Genomic DNA, 11,108 nt, shown 5'->3' with positions numbered 1-11,108 from the left:
CGATAGAACTAGCGAGGAGCGCGATCCGATCCACATATAATTACTTAAAAGGCCAACCCGACTCAACCATTTACTACCTCTACTCCGATACCAGTGGCGAGCAAACCAACAATTTGATCTAATTTTGGGCCCAACACTCATCAGGCCCAACAAACCAACAAAATGATTTCATATGAAATTCGTAATCATTTCATGATTCATCCGTTGAATCTATAATTTCACAGGGATCAATTTGAAAAAAAATTGAAGGAAATATTGAGAAATATAATAATTGGAAAAGAAGGCGATGTGAACTTTTAATCTCAACAGATTATAAGTTACTTTGCAAATACAAATGAAGATCAGTATTGGATTAACTGCGGTAACTAATCCAATTTTAGAAAGTGGATGTTGGCAAATAAGGATCTTTGTGTATTAAAAATTCCGAATTGACTGCCCTGAAATAAAAAATTAACTTACATTGCTATAGCATTTTGCACTTATGCCCCCCACTATTTAAAACCTTAGGAAAAACAAAAATCATCATCTCATCTATCTCAAATAATAATAATAATAATAATAATAATAAATGAGATTATTGGAGTATGAGGAGAAAAAGGAATGGTGGATAAAATGAGTAAATCAGCTTACAATTAAATGAAAACAAACACGGCCCGAACATCCTAACCGACCCAACTGCACTGCGGGCCCCAATTTAGAGTCTCCTCTCTTCCTCTCTCTCTCATTCTCTTTCTCTCTCCTCTCTCTTCCCTCTCTCGGCTTTCATCCTTTTGGCCGACATTTAATAAAAGAAATAAGAATCCCTCTTCCGTCTCCTTCGTCTTTAAGGAATCAGACACGATCCTCCCTCACCCCCCTCTCTCGCTCGCTTCCTCTGATTCGTAAATACAGTGTAACGATGCACGAACCTGACGCACATGATTTATCGGATGATGCCGATTATGCCGCATCGATTCAACAGGTAATCTTCAAATATGGATGTTGTCTTGATTTCTGCTTAATTGCGTTTTGTTTCAATCTTAATCATTGGTGACTTCCCCATGAATGCAAGAGCGGAATTTATTTATTTATTTTATTAATTAATTACTGTGTGAGACCAATTAATTTCTCAATTGCCCTTGCATTTGGTTCAATTGATTACTTTTAGGGCCCTCTAAGCATAAATCGGAATGACAGCATTGGACGAAGCTCACCCAGCGAGCCGGAAGGCGCAGAGGTTGTATATACTAAGGATAATGTGACAATACATCCTACTCAGTTCGCTTCCGAGAGAATTAGTGGTCGACTGAAGTTGATGAAGCAAGGAAATGCACTTTCCATGGTACTGCCTTTTGCAGTTTATGTGGGAGAAAATTTGAATATTTCGCTATTAGTTTCTGTTATTCGATTGCTAATTTTGTGGTTATGAAATAAACCTTTTCTTGGTTACAAGTTTTACTGTTTCCTATGGAAGAGTAGCTCGTTTTATGGTTCATGCAGTAGAGAAATATGTTTAGTCCACAGTATATCGCATGGTAGTTAACATTGCTTTTCACTTTTGAGAAATTGGATGATATGAGGATTAGAAGGCACACGAGTTTGTGATTGCTAAGTGACACTGTTCATTTTCTTTCCTATAAAATCAATTTATTGATTTCATCTACTTAGTCTAGAAAGTATGAGCATTGAATTTAGGTGCAAAAGTATCCCATGTCTCGGTTATATTTGAAGCCAATTGTAGTATTAGTGCATCGTGTTCTATGAATAATGTATCCTGAACCATGATTTTCAATTAGTCTTCCCTTTTCTTGCTGTAGACATGGCTTCCTTACAAAGGGCAAAGTTCAAATGCAAGATTGACTGAGAAAGGTAGAGCCTCCGATACTGTAACTCTTCTATCTGATGCAAAGTTTTTTTGTCATCCGATACATAAATATACTTTTCCACTACATGGGTGCAGATAAGAATCTTTATACTATCAGGGCCGTGCCATTTTCAGAAATTCGATCAATACGTAGACACACTCCTACCCTGGGTTGGCAGTATATTATTGTAGTTATGTCAACAGGTAATCATCGTATGAGATAGTACTCTCCGATATGTTCAATTTCAATATGTTCCCATTCTTGTATTATGTTTTGATTGTTACTGCTATAAGCCTTTTAGTAAAGTATGGATGCAACTGAAGAGGAAAAAGTTTAAGTATTATTAGGAGATGTAGCATGCATCATGTGGAGAATCAATCTATTTTTGCATGTATCTATATTCTATATCTCGTATTATGGAGGTTTGTCAGACTCCTTCTTTTGAAGCAATTGAACGTTACTAGGACAAAACTCAAGTAATAGCTGCCAAGAGGATTTAGAATTCCATTTTTAAACAATAAAGAACTTTAAGTGAATTTGTATGCCCTGTAGTTCCAAGTATATTTTTGGCTTAGTCAGAAACAACAATTATGTACGTTTTATAAATTATACTGCCACAATATATTATTCAACTGCCACAGTATATTATTCAAAGAAAAACCTAAAACAATTTTAAACCTTTCACAAGTACATAGAAAGAGTCTTAAACTTTGAAAATCATGTTTCACTATGCTTGTGTTGCATTTGGCATTTTGCCTAAAATATTTTTCTTGTCCTCTAGTTTGGTTTTTTGGTCCTACCCAATTACATTCTTAAATTATATAAGTCTCAGGCGTCTACATCTGTGCGTTTAGCATTAAATCTTATGAGAGATGGCATCCTTACATCTTGTGGCCAGTGGTCAAGTCTTCATTGTCATTAACACCCTGTATGATAATCAGGATTGGCTTTTCCGCCACTTTATTTCTATAATGGAGGAGTCCGAGAATTTCTTGCAACCATCAAGCAGCATGTTGTTCTTGTCAGGTAAATACCTCCTACCTAATGCTTGTCTTTTTTGCTTGTGTAACTTCATTTGTATAGTGAATTGAGAAGTTGTTTATATGTTTCTTGCAACACATACAAAGTTGTTAACCGCATAAGTATGAACTCTCAAAAGGGTCTTGAGTTATGGATCTGATTTTAAGCCTTTATTATTTACTTTTGCTTTTCCTTGTTGGTCGCCTTACGTACTCTATTATGTTTTTAACTTGCTCAAGTAATAATCTAATAGTATTATTGTTTTGCATTTTATATGTGCCATACGTGGGCTACCTCTGGGTAATAGTTTTTTTGTTTTTTGATAAATTAACAATTAAATAAGTAAATTTTAAGATAGCGTCACGGTGGACTCGAACCCATGACCTCCGAGTAGTAGTTCTTGCTTCTAAGAATGTTATACCAGGAAATGCTGGATTGTATAACAAACTATGTCTTTTTTTCTTTTCTTTTTTAATTTAATTTTTATCTTTATTTCAATTGACGCTGTGATAAACTCCACTCTTGTATTGAATAATGAGGCTCCCACCCGCAGACAAATTCACGCTAGGAAAGCCCTGTGCAATGTGCTGAACTTAAAAGGATTTGAACTCTTATTTTCATTCACGGGATCACCCATCCACCACTAAACTACCCCTAAGGGTGCGTCAAGGAAAATGTCTGAACCACGTTTTTCTTATCTAGTTGTTCAAGAAATGATGAAAATGTGAAATTATTATACTGTGGTGGTTGCATCCATTTGAATGTGAGAGCAGTTATGCTTACATGATTTCTTATTTCCAGATCAGCAGATGATGCCAATGTGTTTCTTGTGAATGATTTTGAAAATCCTCTCCAGGTATGAACTAAGATTTAGTTTGATGCAAATTAGATTGCTTAGATGCTCCTGTTGACCCCCCTCCCCCCTTGCTCTGCTTCAAATAAGTGCAATCTTTTACTTGGTACAGAGGACTCTGTCTTCGTTGGAGATTCCTAGGGCTCTTACTCCTGTGTGTGAATCCCCCACTGCACCCGATCAAGATAAGGGTGAGTTAGATAAAAGCTCCAATATTTTTCAGAATGGCAGGAGACAGAAGCATCATGATCCTGCCCGCGACATTTCAATTCAAGTATTGGAGAAATTTTCACTTGTTACCCGTTTTGCTCGTGAAACAACTTCCCAACTCTTTCGGGACAGCCAGTTTGATAGCTTTACTTCTAATGAAGGGTGGAAGGATGGCCCGTTATCACCTTCACCTGCATCTAATCGTATAACATCATCAAATGATTCTCCACAAGTTCTTGATGAGGTTCCTGTGGCAGCGGATCCAGTAGAGGTAATAATTTATCACTTCACATCTTGTTTATGTTTCTAAAAACTTGTCTTGAGTGGCCTCGTTGCCTTGTTTATGTTTCTAAAAACTTGTCTTGAGTGGCCTCTTTGCCTTGTTTATATTTCTCTTCAGAGGCCTCTTTGCTGTTTGCCTGTTATCTCTTGACAGTTAAATCTGGGGTAGTCTCAACTTTTCCTTCTGTTGGTTGTCATGATTATAGACATTTTCTAGCTTATATAGATCTCTTTTTAAGAATGATACCTACATTTAGTTGAAAATGTGATACCTCCATCGAGCTTGATGTCAAAATCTTGTTAAGTTTATTTTTTCACGGAATATGTTATAGTTTTTGCTTAAACATCTACTTTAAGGACTGTTTCATTTAGGGCGGTGTACCTTTTACACCCAGAAAAACCCACCTAGAAAACTAGTTCTTGGGGAAGAAGCTGCAACCAAACTTTTGAGTTGTTCAATTTTAAGGAGCTTTAGGAAGGAGATTATGGGATTTTCAGCATCTCAACTCTTTTTTTTTTCTTTCAAAAATATGTTTTTAATGTCACCCACTGCTAAACGAAACGTCGTCCACCTTTAGTTTTGTGTACAGCTTATGTTGTGGAACTGGTAATGATATTACATCTATGAGCTTATAGTTAAGCTCACATCATACAGGGGTATTAATAAGAACATATATTAATAGCAGTGTGCACAAGATCTTGTAGGAAAACAAACATGTAGCACTTCCTTGTATCAAGAAAAAAATTCACTATATTTCAAAATAAAATCGAATGCAATTAAGTTGAATGAAAAAACATGGTGGTAGTCTTAGTATGCAATGTTGATGGAGGCAATACAGGCAAGCCTTTTCAAATTGTAGAAATGATAACCTTGACATCGCCTATGGTATTGGGCGTGAAGTCTTGTTCAAATGAAAATACCCCTTGAACGTGAATCATAAAATGTTTGCAGGTCTATCTGTTTCGACAATGAAATTATGCAAAAGCTTTCAGATTTTCATTCACTATCTCAGTACAATCAAGTTCTTGTTGACATTTCTTCTTATATTGGCAGATCGACAAATTATCACTGGTGTGGGGAAAGCCACGTCAGCCACCCTTGGGGCAAGAAGAGGTAAACCTGTTTGCCTGTCTGATGATACCTGAAATTATCTGCTTTTGAGGTCAATACTAGATAGAGTCAACCTTGGTCCCCCCCTCCAAATTCCTCTCAGTTGGTCATCTTACGTCGGTTATACATATTTGAAATGTTGAACATTACAATACTTGTTGATGATCATGATGATGGAACAAATAATTACTTCTGTAGGAATGCTCCATTCAATCCCTAATACTTAGCTCCTTTAAGTAATTCCCCCCCTATGTTCCAATTTGACTTCTATGTAGTAACGTGGCAGACTTAAGGAGTTGAATAATAATGCCATTCGGAGGCTAGCACAAGACTCTTTATTCTGGGGCTGTTATATTCTCCTGTAATTATTCAATCATTCATATATTTTGTGTTTGTATTTTAAGTGATTGCTACCCCTGTCTGTTTCATATGCCATCTGAGTCAAAATATTTCCTTGCAGTGGTCTACGTTCTTGGATGCAGAAGGGCGAGTAGTGGATCCAAAGGCATTGAAAAAGAGAATCTTCTATGGGGGCGTTGAACATAATTTGCGAAAAGAGGTCTGCATATTGAAAAAAATTATTGTTCTGATGCTTGACTTTAGCTTGACAGTTAAAGTTTGTATATTGACTTGTTAAAGTTTGTAGATTAACTTGTATTTCTTCTTCCCAATCATCGTCCAAAAAAATTCTCTTAACAGGTTTGGAGATTTTTATTAGGATACCACTCCTATGAATCGACATCTGCAGAGAGAGAGTACCTCATGTCAGTAAAGCAGTCGGAGTATGACACAATAAAAAAGCAGTGGCAGGTTTGTCCTCTATATCAGTTGAGTTATGGCATAATTTAAAGATTTTATTTCTTTTTTCTTCCCCTCCATGCTGTTCTGAATATGCTGCTGGTAATTTTGTTGGAATTGGTTCATTTATACTATCTTCTAACTAGTACTTTAAGTTCGAGGTTCTTCTCCAATTGAAATTAGAACCAGAGGCGTGCTAATTTATCTATAATATTGGAAGCGAGCCATTTCATAGTAGATATATTTGTGACTTGACTATATTTTTTTATTTTTTATTTGGGGGAAGGTGACCTTACTAATTATAAGGCTTAAAATAGAGATCTAATTTGATAGAAAATATTCCATGAGACAGGATCTTAATATGGAAATAGGAGGCACAAAATTATGATATAACAAGGGATCTGTTTGCATTCTTGTCCAAATTTGTTCTATGTAATGCCTTTAACCACCTGGTACATATGGTTGTTTTATTCATGAAGAATACACATTGCTTGGTGCTTCTAAATTACAAGTGTTGTTCCATTTTTTGCTTAGAGCATCTCCCCAGAGCAGGCAAAGCGATTTACGAAATTTCGAGAGAGGAAAAACCTTATTGACAAGGATGTGGTAGGGTCTACTGTCACACTTTTATTTCAGAGAATGTTTTTATCAAGATGCTTGATGATGTATTCTTAGTGAAGGTGTACTTTTTACTCTCATCTCAGGTGAGGACTGACAGATCACTGTCATTTTACGACGGGGATGACAATCCTAATGTATATCTCATGCGAGATATACTGTTGACGTACTCGTTTTACAACTTTGATCTTGGGTATTGTCAGGTAGTTTCCTTTTGGTGTCATTACTCTTGCAACTTCTATGGAACTATGTTGACCATATGCGCAGTTATAAATCTTCTGCTTCTCCTGAATGCTCTGTTTTTTGCCTTCAGGGTATGAGTGATCTTCTCTCGCCAATCTTGTATGTGATGAGAGATGAATCTGAGTCCTTTTGGTGCTTTGTTTACCTTATGGAGCGTCTTGGACCTAATTTCAATCGTGATCAAAGTGGGATGCACTCTCAACTTTTTGCTTTATCAAAGGTTCTCTTCCTCCACCAGCTTAGAATGTGTTAATTCTATTTGTGCAATAATCTAGTCCATTAATAGTGTTATTATTGTTTTTTGCTGAATCGATTTTCTATCAACTTACTGAGTTATTGAATTATAATTCAATTTTACAAATATCACATACATCATATTGTGTATTATCTCATTGGCCTCTTGAAGTTCCTTTAAGAGATATCTATATCTTATTTCCATTTTGATAGAAAGTATTACTTGACACTTGACAGCTATTAAAGGTCAAAAGTGGCATCCTTTGTGTGACGGTGGGAGTTATAGTTTACTACTTCAACTGGTTTTAATGGTACAAAGACCAGTGTCTGAAAGATTTAAATCTATGTGGGGGAAGAATATATTCTCAAATTGTGCCAAACTATCAGAAGCTCTATTAAGCGTTTTGACTAAAAAACATTCACATTCTTGTCAGACACTGATATTCTGAAAATGATATAACAGAACTTTTCTTTAAATTTTTCTGAATAGTTATTTGTTATGCTTATTGGTACTACCAATAATCCAATAGTAAATAGTTGGCTTATTCTTCTGGCTTGTTGCACTTTGTTTTGCATGGTCTCCTAGTCTATCTAAGTTACGATTGCATTGCAGATATTGTTAACTCTCTAATCAATATCATTTCATGTCATGCAGCTGGTCGAGGTGTTAGACAGCCCATTGCACAACTATTTCAAGCAGAATGATTGTCTGAACTATTTCTTTTGTTTCCGCTGGCTATTGATACAGTTCAAGAGGCAAGTGTAACTGCCCCCTCCTCTAATATGCGTGTATTTTGATGTGTGGATGACGACCCCCATGTTTTTTGCAGGGAGTTTGAATACGATAGTACGATGTGCATATGGGAAGTTTTGTGGACTCACTATCTGAGCGAGCACCTACACCTATATGTCTGCGTTGCCATTCTCAAGAGATACCGTAGGAAGATAATGGGGGAGCAGATGGATTTTGACACTCTCCTAAAATTCATCAACGAACTGAGCGGTCAGATCGACCTTGATTCAACCCTAAGAGAAGCTGAAGCCCTGTGTATATGTGCCGGTGAGAATGGCGCAGCTTGTATCCCTCCTGGAACCCCACCTTCGCTACCAGTCGAAGATGCCTCAGCATATCCCCAGCTTGACGATGAAGTATTGTAGATGATTTTTGACGAAACCAACAATCGAAATTTCTTCACTATTCACTCTTCAATATTTATCTTTTTGAATATTGTAAATATTTCCTACATATTTGGGTCGATTGCACTTGTTATTTTAATATCATTTCGTGCGAGGAGGCCTTAAGTATGAGTAGAAATAATATGCCTCAATAGCTCCCCTCCTTTTTCTGGAGGGTTTACTTAATCAGTTTCTAACTTCCTTTGATTCACTTGATTCCTGAAATTCCACTGTATATTATTGTCAGAGAAAAATTAAAATAAGTATATTGGCCGCCTCTGTAAAATCATTTTGTCATTTCTATAAAAGTCCCCTTAACATTTTGAAATAATCATGGATTCATGTGTGATGTGTGAGGTGTTGTAATTGAGATTTTCTTCAAAAGTAATGTCAATTACCATATTTTGAAAAATGATGACCCTTTACATTTCTTTTTTGAGATACTAAAGTTAACATATTTTGAAAATTTGAAAATTGTTGAACTTCGAATTAAATTTTAACCATTTTTTCAAAATAGTAAAACTTCTAAAATTAATAACTCTGGGGTATAAGGATTTTATTAATTTTGAGAGATACTAATATATCGATAAACTGATAATTTATTGATTTATAAAATATTTTCTTAATTTTGAAAATTATAGTAAATTTTAAATCAAAGTTATGATGTGTAGAAATAACAAGAGATAATATTTAAATTAAATAAATGCATATCAATTCATTGTGGCTGATATTGTTGGAGAAATTTATTAGTTTATAGAGTTTATTAATTTATTGAGTATTATTTTAAAGAGGTTTATTATAGTTATAGAATCAAATATATCAAAAATTGTAATAAAAAAAATTAAATATAATAAATATTATATCTATATTTTTTGTTTTTATTAAAAAAATAATATTGGTTACACATACAACATACACTCTTTCCGCTACTATATTTTAAAATGATAATAAAAAAATTAATGAACTTTCAACATATAAAAAAATGTTTTCGAGTCAAATGAACTACACAAATAAGACAATTTTTTAAAGTATTTGGCAAAATATTTTATAAAATGTCTATAAACCGTTAAAAATTGTCTTATGCACAAAAATATCTTATAAATTGTTTATGAGCTTATAAGTTTTTTAAAAGTGTTTTGCAAATTAAGCTCTGTTTTTAGAATTACAAAAGGTATCCATTATATAATAAAAAAAAGCCTCTAGCACGTAGGCGGGACCACACCATACAAAGATAGGAAAACTACATCGCACGCAGGCGGGACCACACCCACACAAAGGTAGAAAAACTACCACTCACATGCAGGCAGGACCTCTAACCATACAAAGGACGAAAAACTACATCGCACGCAGACGAGACCACTACCACACAAAGGTGAAAAAATTACATCGCACGGATGCTGTATTGAACCCAAAACCTCTCATAAAGGAGAGTCTTTGGGTGCCTCAGCTTTGTCACTTGAGCTAAGCTTCATTGGCAGCAAACTAAGCTCTTAAATAACTTATAAAATATAAAAATAAGTTCATCCACTTCTTAATTATTTTTCCATAATCTTATATGCAACAATCATTTTACAAGTATTCTTTATCTATGAATTGCTATTTTCATCGTATACTCTTTTAAGTTCATGTGCCTTCAATTTTTTTTTCTCTAACAAAAATTTTCTCTCTCCAATATAAAGTTATGTTTTGAACTTATAAATTCAATTATCTAAAATTTTGACAACTTATAATATTTTAAAATATCTTATAAGTGGTTGGAGCTTATAAGATACTCTCTTTGTCTTGTAAAAGTGTTATTTCTATTTTAAGGTGTCCCACAAGAGTTTGTATTTATCATTTTTTTATTATTATATTGGATCGTGCATTGCACACGCCCAACAATTTTGCCAAAAGAGCTCGGCGCAGGGAGGCAGGCCTGGTGAGCAAGATAGAGGTGCGGCATTGGTGGGGCGCGCGCCCGGTGTGCGTCGGTGTCTGCAGCCTAAGTCTAATCCCTTATTTATTTTGTTGGATTGAAACTTTATGATATCTCTTGACCTTTTATTATTTTTATTATTTAAATTAGTTTTGCTTGATTCTTATCCTATCATAACGTTGAAATATGAGTAATTCTACTATTGAAAATAAAAATATTTAATTATATACTCCCTCCGTCCCAACGAATATGCTACATATTCCTTTTTTGGTCATCCCAACAAAGATGCTACATTCTAAATATGAAAAACATTACAACTAATTAATCACTTTATTACTCCCTCCGTCCCATGAAGCGTGACCCATTTCTTTTCGGCACGGGAATTAAGAAATTGACATTTTGTGTGTTAAGTGTGGTAGGTGAAAAAGTGAAAAGGTGAATAAAGGGTAAATTTTTTGCTATTTTTAGAAACAGGTCAAGCTTCGTGGGACAACCCAAAAAGGAAAGTGGGTCACGCTTCGCGGGACGGAGGGAGTATTACATTCTCTCTCCTACTTTATCAATTTATTACATTCCCTCTCCTACTTTATTACTTTTATACTACACACTTAAAACACTAATCTACAACTCCTTAAATTCCGTGCCGAAAAGAAATGTATCATCTTGACTGAGACGGAGGGAGTATTTTTTATCAATCGTACAAGGTAAATGCCCTCTTAGGGCTTCCTCTACGCTAGGTAGTAATGGGGTAGTTAGAGGATAGTACCATAATGGAGGTCTTAAAAAATGGGGTAGCAAAAAATT

General features: G+C 35.1%; 1 protein-coding gene across 2 annotated transcripts; it reads left to right on the top strand.

Annotated features, from left to right (window-relative positions):
* The first annotated feature begins 586 nt into the window (after positions 1-586).
* On the top strand, positions 587-8,575 carry LOC130988982 (uncharacterized). Of its 2 annotated transcripts, none has more exons than XM_057912979.1 (15): positions 587-961; positions 1,148-1,321; positions 1,797-1,848; positions 1,940-2,047; positions 2,786-2,870; positions 3,666-3,720; positions 3,830-4,198; positions 5,264-5,323; positions 5,781-5,879; positions 6,020-6,130; positions 6,653-6,724; positions 6,823-6,939; positions 7,050-7,199; positions 7,869-7,969; positions 8,044-8,575. In XM_057912979.1, the coding sequence occupies exons 1-15, from the start codon at positions 899-901 to the stop codon at positions 8,369-8,371; spliced, it is 1,944 nt and encodes a 647-aa protein (XP_057768962.1). In that variant the 5' UTR covers positions 587-898; the 3' UTR covers positions 8,372-8,575. The 2 variants fall into 2 exon arrangements, with proteins under 2 accessions (XP_057768962.1, XP_057768957.1); XM_057912974.1 differs by having other exon boundaries at positions 667-961; positions 7,869-7,973; positions 8,048-8,575.
* The last annotated feature ends 2,533 nt before the right edge of the window (positions 8,576-11,108 follow it).

The sequence above is a fragment of the Salvia miltiorrhiza genome, chromosome 1 (genome assembly GCF_028751815.1).
Source record: "Salvia miltiorrhiza cultivar Shanhuang (shh) chromosome 1, IMPLAD_Smil_shh, whole genome shotgun sequence".
Taxonomy (NCBI): Eukaryota; Viridiplantae; Streptophyta; class Magnoliopsida; order Lamiales; family Lamiaceae; genus Salvia; species Salvia miltiorrhiza.
This window is presented reverse-complemented; position numbering and strand designations above follow the sequence as displayed.

What these genes read in the sequence shown, in the direction of transcription:
- LOC130988982 (XM_057912979.1), top strand. Translation starts at nt 899, where the DNA reads ATGCACGAACCTGACGCACATGATTTATCGGATGATGCCGATTATGCC. An exon ending in ATTTTGAAAATCCTCTCCAG is followed by an intron (nt 3,721 to 3,829) that starts GTATGAACTAAG and finishes TACTTGGTACAG; the next exon opens with AGGACTCTGTCTTCGTTGGA. An exon ending in CACCCTTGGGGCAAGAAGAG is followed by an intron (nt 5,324 to 5,780) that starts GTAAACCTGTTT and finishes ATTTCCTTGCAG; the next exon opens with TGGTCTACGTTCTTGGATGC.